General features: G+C 45.6%; 3 protein-coding genes across 3 annotated transcripts; all 3 read left to right on the plus strand.

The window, feature by feature from the left end:
- Nucleotides 1-1602: 1602 nt before the first annotated feature.
- Nucleotides 1603-9856, plus strand: LOC119654524 (bolA-like protein 2). The gene is made up of 3 exons (XM_038059969.1): nucleotides 1603-1758; nucleotides 9480-9574; nucleotides 9671-9856. Exons 1-3 carry the CDS (start codon nucleotides 1693-1695, stop codon nucleotides 9768-9770), a joined length of 261 nt encoding a protein of 86 aa, XP_037915897.1. The 5' UTR covers nucleotides 1603-1692; the 3' UTR covers nucleotides 9771-9856.
- Nucleotides 2075-3832, plus strand: LOC119654500 (probable dolichyl pyrophosphate Man9GlcNAc2 alpha-1,3-glucosyltransferase). Its single transcript, XM_038059932.1, has 4 exons — nucleotides 2075-2863; nucleotides 2919-3116; nucleotides 3171-3330; nucleotides 3389-3832. The coding sequence occupies exons 1-4, from the start codon at nucleotides 2157-2159 to the stop codon at nucleotides 3818-3820; spliced, it is 1497 nt and encodes a 498-aa protein (XP_037915860.1). The 5' UTR covers nucleotides 2075-2156; the 3' UTR covers nucleotides 3821-3832.
- Nucleotides 9857-9880: 24 nt separating the features above from the next.
- Nucleotides 9881-15869, plus strand: LOC119654506 (mevalonate kinase). Its single transcript, XM_038059945.1, has 5 exons — nucleotides 9881-10039; nucleotides 10111-10364; nucleotides 14927-15034; nucleotides 15096-15483; nucleotides 15547-15869. Exons 1-5 carry the CDS (start codon nucleotides 9908-9910, stop codon nucleotides 15811-15813), a joined length of 1149 nt encoding a protein of 382 aa, XP_037915873.1. The 5' UTR covers nucleotides 9881-9907; the 3' UTR covers nucleotides 15814-15869.
- The last annotated feature ends 2459 nt before the right edge of the window (nucleotides 15870-18328 follow it).

Below are 18328 nucleotides of genomic sequence, written 5' to 3' on the forward strand. Positions count from 1 at the left end.
GTTCACGATTTGGCGCACCCAGGCATCAGGACAATGAGTCGGTTGATTAACGGAAAATACTTCTAGCCCGCTAAGAACAAGGACATCAGCTCCTGGGCCAGAGGGTGCATCGCGTGCCAAAACTGTAAGGTCACCAGGCATGTAAGAAAAGAAGTAGGCTCATTCCCTCGAACGACCAAGCGGTTCCAGACGATCCATTTCGACCTCATAGGCCCTTTGCCTCACAATCATCGACAGGCTCACGCAGTGGCCTGATACAATACCTCTGGCTGACATTACAGAACAATCTTGTGCCGAAACCCTCGTCGAGAGTGGATCACGCGCTTTGGAGTCCCGGCAGTGATAATCACTGATCAGGGAATGCAGTTTGAGACCACCCTTTTCTCGAAGCTAGGCAAACTCCTGGGATTCAGATGCCATAGGATCACTGCATACCACCCACAATTCAATGGGATGCTAAAACGTTGGCACCGGACGCTGAAATCCACCATCATAGCCCGCGACGATGCGTCCTGGACGCAGGTCTTACTTCTCGTCCTACTTGGCCTCCGAATAGCTAGCCGGGAAAAGTTTGCTGCCAGCGCCGCGGAGCTGGTATAAGGGGAGAGCCTGAGGCTCCCGAGCGACCCAGTCTTTGACAGAAGATTGAGTCTCACAGACTCAAGATTGGGCGTCTGCTGAGAGAAAACTTAAAAAGAATCAAACCGGCACCACCCAACCGTCACGCATGCGCGATTGCCAGCGCACCCAAAGAACTCAATGAATGTACGCACGTCCTGGTCAGGACAGATGCCGTCTGGAAGCCGCTGCAACCGCCTTATGAAGCCCCATATAGTGTGCTTGAGCGGGGAAAGCATTTTTTCATCTCGAGATCGGGTTCAGCCGCTAAAATGGTGAGTGATGCGACGCGACAGCCTGAACTAGACCGCGTGGCTAGGCCCGAAAACCGAATCGATTCGAGAAGATAACCGCGAGCGAGCACAGTGCTCACACATCTTAAGAAGTTAATGGTATTGCAGTAATTTTAAATAGAAATTGAATTGATTATAAAGAGAAAGTTTTTGGAGATTGAATTGATATTTAGAAAGGAAAGTTAACGAAGTTGGCTAAATGGCTAAACAATCAAAATAAATTATGTAAGGAAAATATAATAATTAGAAAAACACAAAAGAGGATAAAGCCACTGACATTCATGAGGGCGACAAACTAACCGAAGGCGTAGATGATGCCAACATTCAAAACGCCGCTTTAAGTCAACGTAAGCGAATATTAATCTTAAGCGGCTCAAGCATACCATGCTTAATAGACTGATATATAAAATAGATGCACCGCCAATTTGATAAGTAGTGAATTAACTACCATTTTTAACTATAATTATAACGGCACAGATTTTTCAGCAATAAATTACAAAGTTTTTAAAGACCTTTTCCTAGTAAGCTTTCGTTGCTCCTTCAATTGTTCAGACAATTCACTCATTTATGGAGTGAAATTCTAAAACTACTCATTCATGTTTAGTTTCAGTCGTGTATTAGTACAGTTTTCTTCTAGCCCCTAGTACCCCATCTTCGCTATTTGAATCAAGTTTGACATTGACATTTCAGGAGAACAACGTTCCGCCGCTCGAAGTGCTACAATTTGTTGAATTATTCCCACATTTTAGTTAGTTGCATTTATTGGAGGAGGCTGATCGAAATGACGAGCTACACAGAGGATTATCTTAAGCAGAAACTAACAGAAAAGCTGGAGGCAACACATGTGGTGAGTCCCGATGGAGTATTCGTGCATGGCCCTTTCATTTGTTGTTTAAAGCATTGATGCGACTTGTTTTTAAGTTCCGACCATTTGTTAGCTGGTGTCCCTGCGATGTAGGGCAATTTTAGCATTAGCAATATTGTATAAAAAGCCGAATTTTAAAAAGTTTGTCTTAAGAATTCATTCTGATAAGGATATGGCGTGAAGTGACAGATCTTCTGTCCCGTCTAGTACAAAAACTCGTCATATGACGTCGATTTGGTATGTGTCAAAATCGGTGATTCGTGTCTCTGGTCCGGTGTTTTCTTGTTTTAAAGTAAGTTCCATTCTCATAACTAAAGCCCTGGGATTTCTATTAACACTCAGATTCCCGCTAACCCACCAAACAATTCCCGACTGCCAACATGGCAATCTCTGAAAAATCATTCGCCTACGGAGGCACCGTTCTGTTGGCGCTTTTCCTCCGATCTGCCATTTCCATGCACGGGCATTCCGGCGAGGGTGTCCCTCCCATGTATGGCGATTATGAAGCGCAACGTCACTGGCAAGAAGTGACCGTGAACCTCCCAATCAGAGAATGGTACCGGAACACATCGGACAATGACCTGATGTACTGGGGCCTCGACTACCCACCCTTGACAGCGTACCATAGTCTTGTGGTTGGACTTGCGGCTCGAAAAGTAAATAGCTCCTACGTGGAACTGCATGAATCGCGTGGTATATCCACGCCGGAACACAAATACTTCATGCGATGGAGCGTTCTGGTTGCAGATCTGTTGATCTACATCCCAGCAGTGTTGTTTGTAATGCGAGCAGTCTCGAGGCTTGTGTGGAAAAGGGCGAGTGCGTCCAGCGAGAACATCGCGTTCATTTCCACCCTTCTTGCCCTGATTTACCCTGGGCAGATTCTAATCGACAACGGGCACTTCCAATACAATAATATCTCGCTAGGCTTCATGCTTCTGGCAGTTGCGTTCATCATTACAGACCAGAACGTTATCGCCGCAATCATGTTCTGTTTGGCGTTGAACTACAAGCAAATGGAACTGTATCACGCCCTGCCCTTTTTCGTGTATTTACTGAGAGAGTGCTTCAGTGGGAAGCGTCAAAGGTATCGCTTTCGAAAAGTCATCCAAAGTCCGTCGGCTGATCTTTACCTTTTACAGTTTCACTGGGAAGATTGCGAGCCTGATACAATTGGGTTTCGTAGTTATCATCACGTTTGCCATATTATGGGCTCCTTGGATCTGTTCCTTTGACTCCTTTCTCGCAGTCGTTCGTCGGATCTTCCCTCTGGCTCGAGGCGTCTTTGAGGACAAAGTTGCTAATTTCTGGTGCGTTTTCAATGTGGTTGTAAAGCTCAAGTAAGTCGCAAAACATTTTGTCAAAACGCGAAAACTCACTGAATTCAATTGCAGAGAAAAATTCACCAATGAAGTCATGGCACTAATCTGCCTGGGCACCACACTTTTGGCGGCCTTCCCTAGCTGCGTCCATTTGTTTTTCAAGCCGAGCAAAGTGAATTTCCTTTACTCCCTGATCAACACATCGCTGGCATTCTTCCTGTTCTCATTTCAAGTGAGTAGCAGGCGACAAAGGGGTTTCATTCATGAATCTGATCTGATGTCTTTTTTAGGTCCACGAGAAATCGATCCTGCTTGTTGCTCTCCCAGTTCTTCTCCTTACAACAGTCGAGACGTTGGCATCGCAGTGGTTTGCTCTCATATCGGTTTTCAGTATGTTCCCCTTACTTGAGAAGGATAGGCTCGTGGTAGCGTTTGTGAGCACGATGGTAGTTTACGGTAGCATTTTGTACATCATTTCAAGCATTTACGGAGAGTCCAAACCAAAGCCAAATGCCGGCTTCAGCAAGCATCTCCTTAAATTCAGTTTTATGCTTTCGATTTTGATTGCTACCGGCCTCGTGTTGTGTTATTTGTACGTGAAACCGCCAGACAATTTGCCTCATTTGTTTTCATTGGCAATTTCCGCTTATTGTTGTGTTCACTTCCTAGGGTTCTATTGCTATTTCAATTGTAGACAATTGTTTAGGAATACATTGTTTTGATTCAATTACAAATCGTTTTTCATTATCGTTTTTTTTTTGGGCAGGGTAGGTGAATGTATTTACGCACACAGTGTTGGACTCCTGGTTCGGCACGTCGTCGGACTACCACCTAAACACCTCCCCATCTTCAGGGAGCTAGTCTGGAACCGTTTGTCACATTACTTCGGGCTAGTACCCGAACTCTCCCGCCTTGCGAAGCCTTCAAATTAGGGAATTCCTTTCACCAACGGGAGGTGAGAAGAGGAAGGGAACTGTCAGTTCAAGGAACTCCCTGCCATCCGGATCTCCACCGGTCGAGCTCTATCTTCTAAGCAACGAGAAGGGCCCGATCGTAATGGGCAACACGGCTCCACCTGTCAGCACTCCTCAGCATCTCTTCGACAATGTTGTCTGGAGAGAGATCCCCTGTATTTAAATAGAGCTGCTGATGAACCCCATCCCACCTTCCACAATAAAAAAAAAGTGTGGTGGGCGTCGTCTACAACTCCATCGCGAAACACACAATCCAGAGATCGCGCCTTTCCAATCTTGTGCAGGTAAGACAGAAAACTTCCATGCCCACTTAAATTTGGTAAGGAAATAGTCAGTCTCACCATGCTTTCTATTCAGCCACGCACCTAAGTTACCCATGAGCCGCACAATGCATTTGCCTCTAGTTTCAATTTGCCACGAGAGCCGCCATTCGTCTAGAGTGTGATGCTGTTCTTCACGAGCAACTACCTCCCTTGGCTCATCTCCCTTGCGCTTGTATATGGCTTGACGCTCCTTAGGAAGAAAGGCAACGGGGACCACTCCCGCGATCACAATCATGGCCGGTTCAGAGACAGTGCGGTACGCAGATGCTACCCGCAAAGCTCCCCGTCCCTGTAATTGCGCGAGACGCTTACGATATACCTCCTTGTGAAGAGCGTCAGCGCATACCCCATACCCAGGACAGACTGCGTTGAATTCATCAAGAGACGTCGCCTGCTAGACGTAAGACCCCAAAGCTTGCCATTAGCCTACTTAACGCCGAGACTCTAGCTTCAACCTTGTTCGCTGCTGCTTTGATTCACTCAAAAAATCCCATCTTTGAGCCATGAGCCAGTCCGAGGTACTTTACCACTGATTTCGACTTGATTATCGTCTCGCCGGACGATATGTGACGCAGGATCGGAATTCTCTTTTTAGGTCTCGCGTTTCATAGAGCAGGAAGCAGTTTCTCAGATAGCTCCTCATTATCCGTAAGAGATAGTTCGGCACTTTGAAAGTATTGTCTAGTGTCCCCAGAATGTCTTTCCATCTTACGGAATTAAAGGCGTTTCTGACGTCAAGCGTTACGAGGAGCACCACTCGTCGAGTTTGGCGGCTATGTGCCTCCGTTCGTCGAACGGCGTCCATGACTTGCATGACAGCATCAACTGTGGGTCTCCCTGCTCTAAAACCAAACTGCCAAGGAGATAAATCTCCGGCAGCGGGTATCGTTTCAGCGAGTCTACTTCTGATGAGCTTTTCGAGCACTTTCCCAGCAGTGTCAAGCATACATAATGGGCGGTATGAAGACGGCAACTCGGGGTCGCCTTTCCCTTTATGGATCAGCGCAAGCCTCGCCGCCTTCCAACGAGCAGGAAAAGTGCCCTCTTTTAGGCAAGCGTTGAATGCGCCGAGCAGTACGTCTGGCCGGTGTTGGAATACCAGTTTGTATACCTCTGCTGGAATACCATCGGGTCCTGGTACCTTCTTGTTTTTCATAGTGTGGACTGCCAGTTCCAACCCTTTTATAGAGAAAAGTGGACAGTCCTCTGCGGTCTCCGCGCCGACGTTATCATCCCATATGGAGTGCGCAGGGAATAGTGCCTTTACAATGGAGCGCATTGCTCGGTCTTAAGTGAACAGGGTTGCCGCAGAGCCCCGATTTTTCAGGTTACCAGTTTGTAACCAAGTCCCCACGGATCTTGCCAGCAGCGAACTTTGCTCTTGTTTATTGCGCTGCGGAGTCTCCTTTTGGTTGATTTGTACTCCGTCATTATGGTACATGCCTCTTCCCGGTCGCTTAGACGTTGTGTTAAGCTTCGGAGTCAGTAACACTCCTTCCGGAGGTCTACAATTTCCACTGTCCCCCAATACATGGAAGATTTGCCACGCCTCGATGCCCTCCTGGGAATGGAGGCTCCGCAGGTCGTCGTCTTCAGGTTCATAACTGAATTTACTACAGTGTCAGCTGCGGCGCCACCGCCCCCAGGAGTACCCTTCAGCGCGGCCCTCCCGGTGTTCAGTTTCGCGATGTTTCATGCACAGACAAATCGCCGGGGTGGCGCACACCGAGAGTTTGTGTCCGCCACTTCGAAGGCAATGTATTGGTAGTTGCTTGCCGAGAAGTCTTTCAGAACTAGCCACCCGTGCACCACCGACACCAGTGATTCCAACGCGAAGGTTACGTCTGGAATGCCTTCTTCGCAGCCTGGGCGCCGGAACGTTGGGGTGAATCCGATGTTTAGAACTACCTGTTCTCACCGCCATTTCCAGAATTCGTTTCTCTCTGAAGTCTGTGTGAGGCATGCCCCATTCAAGTGCCCTAGCATTGAAGTCACCTCCGATCAGGATCCGACCATCTGTGCTTTAGATAGCGTCCTCCAAAGCATCAAGCTTCTGTCGAAAGTCCGACATCGTCTGATTCGGCGTAAGATAGACACTAAAAAACGTTATCCCTGAACACCGAATCCAGACAAAGCCGTCCCCTCGGCCTTGGGTAAGAACCCTAAGGAGGGTGCCGTACCGAACCCAGATGGCAGCGGTACTTGATATGTCAGGGTGCCATGAAACTGGGCCCTTGTTTTGGTACTGCTCACTGTTCAGTGCTAAACCAGCTTTGGTCTCCGCAACAAACTGCGCTAGCAATTCGTGAGCGGTTGCACTCCGGTGCATATTAATTTGTAGGATGCAAACCATGTTGACCGTGCCCTAGCTCTTTCCAATTCTACTCTGAAAACTGGACACCGCCCCGAGCCCGCAGTGTGCGCAACGTTCTTATCAGTTGCGCCACGGTCCCTGCATAGAACGCAGCTTTCCTTTCATTGCAGGTGTTCGCTCTATGGCCTACCTGACCGCATTTACGGCATGTTGCCCTTCTGTCAGGTCCCCGACAGTTTGCAGAGGTGTGCCCATAATCCAAACATCTGTAACATTTGGTTGGGGCAGCCCGGATTCGTATCCTACACACTACCAAACCAATTCTTATTTTCCCGCTGTTTCGAAGCTTCCTCGCGGATTGCTCGGCAACTTCCACCACAGCGAGTTTTTGGCCTCGGGACTTCGCAGAGGTGATACCAATCCGGATGTTGGTTACCTACGGACAATTCCGTTTGATGGCCTCCTCTACCTCGATTTCCAGAGAACACAGGTTTTTCTGATGGACGTGTTGTTATCTCTTGTGCCTCTTCGCCTTCTTCTTTTGAGCCGTGGAGAGTATCTGAGTGAAGTCTCCTCCTTTCGCTTTTTTCCAAGTTCGCTCAGCAATGGGCTGTCAGCGATCCGTTTTGTGCTCGTAGTGTTCTCGCCGGGAAGCGCGGTTGTTTCTGATTCCTGCGGATTTTCTCTTACTTTCCATGTCCGCCTCTAATATGAAATCCTCTCCAGGAGCTCCTTCAGTTCCATTAGCCCGATGACGTTTTTCTGCAGGAACGTCGCAGATCAAATGTGCTTGACAACTGCCGCGCATTTTTTAATAAGCCTTTCCTCTTCAGCTTGCGCTTCTGGTCCATTTCTGCCGGTGAGGCTTGGAGGTCCTTTTTGTAAATCATGCGTAAGCCTAAAAGAGCAGCCGGTAGGGCCTATTGTTATGGTGTTTCCGGCGAGCATTTAAGCGTGACCTTGAGCTTTCGATGCATGCGTTCTACCATACCGGGCCTCAAGATTGTAGGATGTCGTATGAATGCGGGTGGCGCCCATGAAACGAGCAAGCTCTGAGAAAAGGTCGGCTTCAAACTGCGGACTCTGATCAGAGGTGATTGCCGTTGGCGTTTCGAAAATTCAATTCAATTCGATTCAACCGTCCAAGAGGGCTCGGAAACGGTGTGGTATCGCATCTTCGGCAATGAGATTGCATAGGGCCAGTAGGTATAGCAATGGATGATTGTAAGACAATGTTGAAAACCTTGTGACAGTGGCAGCTTGATCAAGTTCACACTTAGTTGAAACGGCCATCCGGAGCTACGAAGTTGCCCAGCTTTGCCGATTGAATGTCGGCCGCGTTCGGGATGCAACGTCGATAAAAGTTGAATATGCCGAGAAAACGCCGTAAATGAGAAGAATCAACTGGCCTTTCGAAGTCAGCTATTCCTTGGGTTTTGGGCGGCCCAGGGCGCCCGATATTTGCGTCGACCTGGTATCCAGCGAAGGTAACTGCGTTCTTCCCAAGGTGACACTTGGCACAGTTAATGGAGAGCTCCGCGGCCGGGGCCATCTGGGACAAGGCCATGATGCCTTAGCACGTCAGCTCCGACGATGGCGGTGCTTACGTCCGCAATGATGAAGTTCCACCAAAGAACAAAAGTCACAATCGCTTTTGCAGCTGTAAGAACGAGCTCGTCCCTAGCCAATCGCCCCGCTTCAAGACGTCTCGATAAAATGGAGGCAACAAATTCGGTGTCAATGAGGAAACGGATTTCTGTGGCGCGATCCGTGATGTACATGGGGTTTTCGTTAGGGAGAGCGCCAGACGCAACCACCGCAGGCTTTCAGTTTTTCGGTGGTGGGATTACTGCGGTAACCCAGTATGTACACACACACATGGCTGTCTACCATGCTGACCTCTAACACCAAACGTTGTATGGTAGCAGCAAAAAACCCGTAATTTCGTCTAAAGTCGGTTTAGCTGATCGACTATAACCCTACTGAAGGTAAAGAATCGAGCGCCCACGTTGTAGGCCCAACTGTTCGATGGACTGTGACAAGAGCATCTTAAGAAATTGCTGCGTTGACGGCGGCAACAAGCTGAGTCTCTTGACCCTGATTACGCGCTCGCCCGCGTGCGGACCAGCTAGATCCTTCCATTCTCATTGTCCCATGCTTGCTTTACAACGAGGACCTGAAGCTCCTTTTCTCTGTAGCTCGCCAATAGGATGTCTGCCTCTACAGTGCTGGTACCCAACAAAATGTTAGCAAATGCAATTCGATGTGCTACTCTCCCATGATACCAGCGCTCCATCCAAGACCGCGATGTAACTTTTGAAGATAGGCTCTGTTTCGACAGACCCTGCCTTGATATCGGCAATCGCGCTTCCAGAATGCCCTTACAATAAAATTGTGTTTTATCAGCTGACATTCAAGAGGCTTCTTCACGCGATAAATATTTTTAATATTATAAAGTGTAATTTTTACTAGAACTATTTACGTTTATCTTTTGCATTTATCAGCTTTACAGAAACTATCGTAAATGAGCGCCGATCAAAAAAGTTATTTATCTTATCATCATAAATATTTCAACTGGGCTATGTTCAGTCTCACTCTACACCAAACATGCGAATCATTCAGTGAATAGCTAGAGAAAGTGACCGCAGCTCAGCATCTCATGTTTTATTTAGCTCAACTGAGATCACGAATACAATACAACATTACAATATTATTTATGCATATTTATTCACATCATGCCCTTATTCTGTATGTTTTGTTGGCTTTCTAGGAAGTGATCGACGAATCAGATGGTTGCGGTGGAAAATTCAGTGCTTTAGTGGTATCTCCCCAGTTTGAAGGCAAAACACTGATACAGAGGCACAGGTAAGAAGATTTCCAACATTAATCTTATCACTTAAGATATCTCACAAAGCAAATCAGTTAGTAAATATGTATATCGCATCAAATTATTTCTCTTAGGCTCGTAAATTCAGCACTGTCCGAAGAGTTGAAAACTATACACGCATTTTCGCAGAAAACCTTTACACCGAAACAGTGGGCCGAGCAACCAACCAACTGAACAAATATCTTTTCTATCTAATTTGGAGATTAATGATTTAGCATAAAGATCAAATAAATTATTTTTCAAAGAAAATTTACACAAAACTATTCTGTCTTCATTTGCTTTCCAATAAGTGTAGAAGTTTCATAAAGAAGATGGCGAGAATTCAGTTAGCGTTTAAAGTTTCTGCTCCAGGGAAAGTGATTCTACACGGAGAACACTCGGTTGTTTATGGAAAACCTGCAGTTGCTGGCGCAGTTGGTGCACGGAATTCATTAATTTTCAGAGTAATTTTGTGCATTTGTTATTTTTTTTGTGTCGAGTTTAAATTTTATTTTCTGTTCTTATGTTTTGAAAGGAGCAAAGCCATGACTCTATAGACTTAGACTACACAAGCATCAGCGTTCAGCATAAGTTTGCGGTGCTAGAAGTGAATAAAGTGCTTGAACAATTTAGTGGAAATGAAAATAATTTGGATTCATCAGACAAGATTGAAAGTTTCTTTAAATGTCTCATCCCGGATAATCTAACAGATCAGGGTAGGAAAGGGCTGACTTCTACTTTGTATTTGTTGTGTGGGATACTGTCACAAAACAAAATCAAGTCAATAAGGTAAGATTAACTTGAAATTAATGTCCACTTTTTTTTTCTACAGTTGGTATATAAGTTAAGAAAAGAACTAAGTGTTTTTCCTTATACTGTTAATATTTTTATTTTTTCCCCCGCATACAATTGTTCCGGAGAGCACGTGTCTCCATCCTCAGTGCTAGTACCTAATTAGTTAACCTATCTTAAACTACCCCTATTTCTATCGTAGCTTTTTAGCTCTACTAATTACGTTATAATTAGTTTTCTGATCCTACCCATATTTCCCCCTACTTTTTATTTTTTTATTACTTGCTGCATATCTTTTTTACCAGGGTCGTTGCACAGTTTCCTTCATCGTGATTTACGGTTACTTGCCTCCCTTCTTTGATGATATATATGCTTTCGGTTGCATCTAAAAGGTGGGGTTTCCGCACCCGCTTCATAACATCCACATTGTCCATCGTGGTTCTCCATCTTGGATTACAGCGGTCATGGAATTGATCGCATCCCAGTCTTCCTGACAGGCTACCATTCTCCATTCCCTTCCGGTGATAGCGCTTCACCTAGAGTTTCCTCTAGGTTCCTCCTTTCTTCCACGAACCTAGGACAATGGATGAAAACGTGCGCTGGGTCCTCTGGGACCGCGCAGTTTGGACAATTAGGCGAGGTGTCCAATTTAATTTAATTTAATCATTTCGGTTGCCAGGATGCCAATTGGCATCATTCCCGAGATGACGAACGCTGCATCGTCTGAAACGGTTCTGCAGGCAGAACACACCCTTAAGGCTGTTCTTCTGTAAACCGTATTCAGTTTATATGCATTGCCTAAAACCTGCAGCGCGTTTCCCCAAACTGGGACTGAATACAGCATGATAGAACTCACCACCCTGGCTATGAGCAGCCTGCAAGTATGCCGTGGTCTTCCTACGTTCGGCATCATCCTTGCCAGAGCCATACTCGTAGTGGATGCTTTTTTAGAAGTATGCTCTGTGCTGCTTAAAATTGAGTTTTCCGTCTATCATCACCCCCAAGTATTTGATGGCCGGCTTGGAAGTGATGATACGATTCCCGATTCTGACGCAGGCGTAATTTCTTTTGCGACGCTTAGTGATGAGGACCGCTTCCGTCTTTTCCTCCGCGAGTGCCAGTCCAGGACTCTCCAGCCAAGCCTTAACAACACTGATTGCTTCGCTTGAATACAACTCAGCATCCTCGAGATGCTTTGCGACCACAATCAGTGCTATGTCATCGGCGTAACCCACCTCCGTGGCCTCCTCCGGAACCGGAAGGTTAAGCACATCATTGTACACCTGTGGTTCTTATTTCTTTTTTTATTCATTATTTTATTAGTCCAACCATCGTTCTTATTTTCTCTCGGTTTCGGTTCACTAGCCGACTTTCCTACTTTTGGTACTTTAGGCCCTTCTGAACTTTTAGTTCCGTTTGTTGGACTGGTCAAGACCCCTTTTTTCCTTTTTGGGGCCTGTTCCCCCCTTGTCTCGCACTCTTTTACTTGAGCGAAGGTCGATGACTTTGTCCTTGAGTGTCACTTGAGTCGCCTGTGACACTGTTGAGGCTGGGATGTCCGGCTTTTGCTTAGGCTTTCTTATTTCTTCCTGTGACCTATTATAAAGCACCCTGATGGCTCTCACCATATTTTTAATGGCTTGGTGCACGTTGTGCTTGTCCTTGATGAATTCGGACAGCTCAACTATTTTAGTCCGAAGCTCGGTGAGTCCTGGCCAGATTACTCCTTTTACTGACTTCTTCACCTTTTTCAGTTGCTGAGCTTTCTCTTTTGCCGGCTTTGATATTGGAGGAGATGGTAATGAGCTTCTCCTGAATGAAACAATTTGCTGCTTGCTGGAGTACCTCTTAATCAAATCCGATGGGTATCGAAATCGCCTTTTTTGGCCAGCTATCTCCTTTTAGCCCATCACTCTTTGCCTTTGCAATTGGTGTTCTTGGCAGAATTGTGCTTCGTTTGAACACCTCCTTCTCCAAATCTAAAACACTTGTAGTATTAGATGCAACGGTGGCCAAGTTGTCCACCATCGAGGCACTGCGGTCGAGGGATATCCACGGCCGGGAGCCCGCTTGCTCACTCCCAAAAGTCGCCGGTACTGGGGTTCCGGACCCCTGCACCGTAAGTTTGCTCCTTCTCAAATCGTCCATGTTGGTTTTTATTTTCTGGGTGTCCTTCCCATAGCCATTTGGGTCCACGCACCAGAGATGAGCAAACACTAGCCCATGCACAGTCAGAAAAGAAAAGTGCATGAACACATGTTTACACATCAATAGGTATGCCCCAACCCGCCAGCTGGGGTCGCGCCTGATGGGAGATCTGTCACACGCGCCTTTCTCAGAAACGTCTATACCGATTAGCACGAAATTTCGTGAGAAGATTGGAACTGTGGACCCCCAGACATGCAGTGAGGGGGAAGGGGGGTCCCCATACATGTAAAAGGGGGGTGTGCAAATTTTTTTCACCGAATGTAGTCATGTGGCGTATCAAATGAAAGGTCTCAATTAGTACTTTTCGAAGCCAGCCTTAGTTTTGAGATTTATTAGAAAGGCGGGGAGTGGGAGGGGTGGAAAGTGATGATTTCTTTAACGGATCCATTCTCAGAAACTACCCAATCGAAAAATCTGAAAAAAATAATGAAGCTGCCTCTATATGGTTGGTCCCTATTTATTCTACTTTGTTTTTTACATAATATACTGTCTATTTCCTCCCTACCATATCCATTTTTCACCACTGTGTTGTATGTAAGTTATTTCCTTTTTGAAGCGCTCTTTTGTCAATGGTGTTCCCTTCTATTATATGCCCCATATTATTGTGGGAGATAGTTTCGACATTGTTCCCCAAACATCCGGAAACAATTTTCCCAATGATACCAATGAGCGCCAAAGGCATCCATCCAGTAACCACAGACGAAGTCTTGGAAGCAGCGAAAAGCGTCCGGGATGCCACAGCCCCCGGGATGGATCGAATCCCCAATAAGGCGCTGAAATTGGCAATGAGAATGGTACCAAGCATGCCTAAAAGAAGGGTCCTTCCCCGCAGAGTGGAAAATACAAAAGCTTGTATTGATCCCAAAGACAGGTAAACCGATAGGTGAACATCCTGTCTTCTGTCTTCTGAATACAATAGGCAAGGTCCTCGAGCCGGTAATCTATAACCAGTTATATCCATTAATTGATAGTGGAGGTTATTTATCGAATAGGCAGTTTGGCTTCCGCAAGGCTCGTTCGGCGGTTGATGATACCAAACTGGTTTTTGAACTAGCCAGAAAAGCCTACGACGAAGGAAAATGCTGCGCACTGGTGACTCTTGACATCAAGAACGCGTTCAATTCTGCAAGATGGAACAATATCATCGAAGCGCTCATCGCGGCAAAAACACCAAAATACATATTAAATATAATCTTCGATTACTTCCGACAGCGGAAACTACTTTATGATAGGGACGAAGAGTCGAAGATGTATGCAATATCGGCAGGAGTTCCGCAGGGGTCTGTTCTGGGCCCTCTGCTATGAAACTTAAGGTATAATGGCGTTTTACGGCTTCCAGTAGTTAAACAAGCTGTTGTCGTCGGATTTGCAGATGACGTTGCAGCGGTCATGACACCAATCACCCCGACGAAGTACAGATATATGCGAACGAGACTATACGGACGATCAAGTCTTGGTTTAAAGACCACAGGCTGGAGCTTGCCGAACATAAGACGGAGTTGGTGCTCTTTACAAAGCGGCGGAAAAAGAAAACTGTTGAAATTTGCATCGGGGCGCATGTTGTTAATTCTCAGCCATCGCTGAAATACCTGGGTCGCTGAGCTTTAAATCCCACCTAAAGCTTACTGGGCAGAAAGCGGCGACAATCAGCTCAACACTGGCCAGGACGCTTCCAAATGTAGGCGACCCGAAGGACAGTCGACGATTACTCTTATCGCGAGTCGTCAGCTCTGTACTTTTATACGCGGCACCAGTATGGGCGTCGGCGATAAAAATCGGAGAAAACCGTAGACAACTTCAAGCTACATATCGATTAAGTGCTCTCCGAACATGTTGCGCCTACCGAACAATATCTTATGGGGCGGCATGCGTGATTGCGGGGATGATCCCGGTAGATATTCTAACCGATGAGGCATGTCGTCTGTACGAAAATCAGGACACAAGCCTAAACAAGCAAAGTGAGTGTTTGCAGTCACTGGCTGCATGGCAAACAGCGTCGGACCAGGCGAAGAATAGCCGGTGGACACGTGGACGGTGCAACGAGCTTGGTAAAAAAGGTATGCAGCAGGTAATGAAAAAATAAAAAGTAGGTGGAAATATGGGTAGGATCAGAAAACTAATTATAACGTAATTAGTAGAGCTAAAAAGCTACGATAGAAATAGGGATAGTTTAAGATAAGTTAACTAATTAGGCACTAGTTCTGAGGAAGGAGGCACGTGGTCTCCGAAACAATTGTATGCGGGGGATAAATAAAAATATTTACAGTATAAGGAAAAACACTTAGTGGAGAGACTCGTCTCACCCATCCCTTAAAGATCCCCAGTGATCATAAATTTTTAAACCATTTCAGCACAGGATTCAGCATTAAAATCACGTCTGAACTCAGTGTAGGCGCTGGTCTAGGAAGTTCAGCTTCATTTGGAGTTTGCTTGTCAGCCGCATTTATAACTTATTCGAAGTATGGGATACGCGCTTCTTCAATTTTTTTCCAGAACTGTTACTATCGCACTTTCTTGTAGGTGCAGATCTGTAGGCGATTTGAGTCTAGATTTATCACCAGAAGATAAGAACACAATATCAAACTGGGCGTTCGAATCCGAAAAAATCATGCATGGAACTCCATCGGGAGTGGATAACACAGTTTGCACTTTCGGAAGCATTGTCAAATTCACCAAACTGAAGCCCATCGAGCATGTAGACATAAAGAGGAAAATAAACATTTTATTAGTCGATAGTAAAGTTAGTCGAAGCACAATAAAATTGGTAAAACAAGTAGCAGAGTTGAAGCAAGAATTTCCTTCGATCGTTGATCACATGTTGAGCGCAATGGAGGAAGTTGCCAATCATGCTGCCGATCTGTACGCATCAGATTCCGTTGATAGTAATTGCAGCTTTGAGAAATTAAAGGTAATTTATACTCTTGTGATAAGACAACCCTTCGTTTCTCACTTATAATTTTATTCCCCATAGAAACTATTTCAAATCAACAATGACCTGCTGAAAGGTATCGGAGTATCTCACCCTAAATTAGAGAACATATTCAGTATAGCGCTAGCCAATGGATATTCAAGCAAAATCACTGGAGCTGGAGGAGGTGGTTACGCACTGATTTTATTGCCAGATTCTTATAAAGAAATGGAGTCATTCAAAACGCTTTGCTCGGATTTGGAAAATGCTGGGTTTTCATATCTAGAGACGAATGTCGGCGGACCAGGAGTTGTTGTTGAACGAGTGTAACACACTTTTATCTGTTAGAATTCAAATTATTTAACAATAGACAATTTTATAAACTAGGGAATCGGTTATTAAGTATTTATTCAATTTAACTTTGTTCATTAATAATTATTTCCGAATATAAATGTTGCCAGCAATAATTCTGCAGACGCTAACTGCGTACAAACAAAGATTCTCCGATATTAAAACTACACTGGAGAAAAATTGTTCATCAAACGGACGTATTTTATGTTGCTGCAAGTTTTAAATAAGTCAAAACGGCTTACTTTCGGAATCTCTCGTTAAAACTGATTATTGTTCATGGCTTAATTCGTTTATACTTCTGTCAGGAATAAAGTAAAAATTGCAATGTTTTTGAAGAACGAAAATATACATATACAAACCTAATTGATTAGTTTTTTTTTTGTTTTGTGAACTTAGTTACTTAGTGTAGTTTACTAGGAGGTGCCACGGCTTTGAGCACTCAGGCCATTGTTAGGCCCATTGTACTCTTCCGTAAATCGCCTATTCAATGGCTTCCCGCCTACGGCGTTCGCAGGCTTTAGCGAATCTGAGAATATTCCCCAGAGGCAGAGGGTGTGCAGATTTCCCATTGAAGAAAACGTTTCAAAGGTGTCTTCGTGTGAGATCCAAGGAAGCCGGGCAGCTGCATAAAAAGTACAGGGGCATCTCCTCCTCCTCACATTGGCTGCACATAGCCGAAACCACACCCCAATCTTTTCCATATAGTAGTTTAAGGAGCAGTGTCCCGTTAAAAGCCCTACTAGGGTTTTTATGTCCCACTTCTTAAGGGACAACAAAAATGCCGCTCTGGCGACCCCAGGTTTTTTCACAAGGATTTTCGAATGCCGGCAAGAGTTCAAATTTCTCCACACGGCTGCGTGAATGCTTGCAATTTCACCCTTCAGAGAGGACTTCAAAGTTTATGGCCGGATTCCAAAAGCTGGTTCTGGCCCCACCACTGTGGACCCAGACCCTTGGCAATCCAGCCTGCAAGCCTTCTCATTACCAGCGATGTATGAGGCACCCACAACAGGACTGTTTCGTTCAGTCGGCCATGTGTTAGCAACACCTGACGACAGGTGCTCAGAGGTGGCGGTGAGGAAGAGGGGGCGCCAACCCTGTCGGCCAAACCAAAACCAAGTGGCCGAGGAGAACCTCCATAGTGGTGGCACCGGGAGACGCTGTACTCACTTTGGCTTGCCGGCCGTGATGCAGTAGGCGAATGCTCCAAAGGCCTAATTAGGGCGATCAGACCCCAATTTGCACGGGGACTCATCTGAAGTGGCAATTTGGTCACGAAACCTTACCAGGGGTATACTGGTACCATGGGAGCCGGGATAGCCCCTGGACTCTCATACTTCGGGTGAACTTCTGTTGTATGTGAGGACAGCTCGGTTATTTGCGGTTGGCCCCCCTAGTGGGAGTTTCATGGTGGTTGTGGTTATGCTCAAGCGAGAAGAGACCTTCGGGCCTCGACGTGGTGTTGCGTATCAACACGGGTGCCGTACTCCTTAGTTCGGTAGAGATTTAGGTATGTCTTGCATCCACCAGTATGAATGCTAAGCCATGCACTTGGTATAGACTGATACCGTTGTTGCTTGTCTCAGCGGGGCTCTGATTGTGGTCACAAAATCAATCCGGGTCTTAATAAGACCGTGGGATTAAGTCGTCCAGACAGGTGCTCACGTTAAACCCTCAAGGACTTAACACCTGATGACAACTCCACACCAACTGGCTTGATATGTCGTTCCTGTTTAGTGCGGATAATGCCGCCTGACTCTCGGAACATATTCGAATGGGACGACCCCTCCATTTTTGTCGCAGACATTCTTATGCTACCCATGAAATGGAATATATCTCCGCCTGGAATATAGTCGTAATTTTGCCTTTTCTCGAAATTCTTAATATTAACGGAGATATAAGCGTTTAAAGTTTTTCCCAAGATTCCTCCAAATTTCAGCAATTTTTCTGCACCCAGACCCCACAACCTATATACCATTTTGAAGCTCAGACCCTCCCCCAATAGTAGTGATCACGAATTAAGCTCCTTTTTGCGAAATTCTCAATATTAACGGAGATATAAGCGTTTAAAGTTTAAAAACCAAAAAAAGAGTGAGTATGTTGCTCCCCATTTGTTCCGATCCATACAATTCTAAAAAAAATATTTTCAGCCGTTGACATTTCGCCTGACCACGTTGAAGAAAGTGGGTTCAATTAATTAAATAATCAATTAAGGATCTGCAAATCGGTTCCTTCTAGATACACCAGTAGTCTCAATCCTCTTGCATTGTTGTTGGAACTTCCCCAGCATATGTAATGAGCGTTGACATCACATCCTGCAAATACCCGCATACCTCTACTTTTAGCATATTGGATAGCTCTGATGAATGTTCCGCTGGGAACGTCTTCTGCGTCATAGGGGAAATATGCAGAGCACCAGAGTATCTCTTTATTTCCCTGTTGACTTTTTATCGTTAGATTAGCTGATGTGGTGTCGTTAACCAAATTAGCCTGG

Source organism: Hermetia illucens, chromosome 1 (assembly GCF_905115235.1).
Source record: "Hermetia illucens chromosome 1, iHerIll2.2.curated.20191125, whole genome shotgun sequence".
Taxonomy (NCBI): domain Eukaryota; kingdom Metazoa; phylum Arthropoda; class Insecta; order Diptera; family Stratiomyidae; genus Hermetia; species Hermetia illucens.

Coding starts and splice junctions, on each gene's coding strand:
- LOC119654524 (XM_038059969.1), top strand. CDS start 1,693: ATGACGAGCTACACAGAGGATTATCTTAAGCAGAAACTAACAGAAAAG. Junction 1,759..9,479: donor AGCTGGAGGCAACACATGTG/GTGAGTCCCGAT, acceptor TTGGCTTTCTAG/GAAGTGATCGACGAATCAGA. Junction 9,575..9,670: donor ACACTGATACAGAGGCACAG/GTAAGAAGATTT, acceptor TATTTCTCTTAG/GCTCGTAAATTCAGCACTGT.
- LOC119654500 (XM_038059932.1), top strand. CDS start 2,157: ATGGCAATCTCTGAAAAATCATTCGCCTACGGAGGCACCGTTCTGTTG. Junction 3,117..3,170: donor AATGTGGTTGTAAAGCTCAA/GTAAGTCGCAAA, acceptor ATTCAATTGCAG/AGAAAAATTCACCAATGAAG. Junction 3,331..3,388: donor TCTTCCTGTTCTCATTTCAA/GTGAGTAGCAGG, acceptor TGTCTTTTTTAG/GTCCACGAGAAATCGATCCT.
- LOC119654506 (XM_038059945.1), top strand. CDS start 9,908: ATGGCGAGAATTCAGTTAGCGTTTAAAGTTTCTGCTCCAGGGAAAGTG. Junction 10,040..10,110: donor GGAATTCATTAATTTTCAGA/GTAATTTTGTGC, acceptor ATGTTTTGAAAG/GAGCAAAGCCATGACTCTAT. Junction 10,365..14,926: donor AACAAAATCAAGTCAATAAG/GTAAGATTAACT, acceptor AAACCATTTCAG/CACAGGATTCAGCATTAAAA.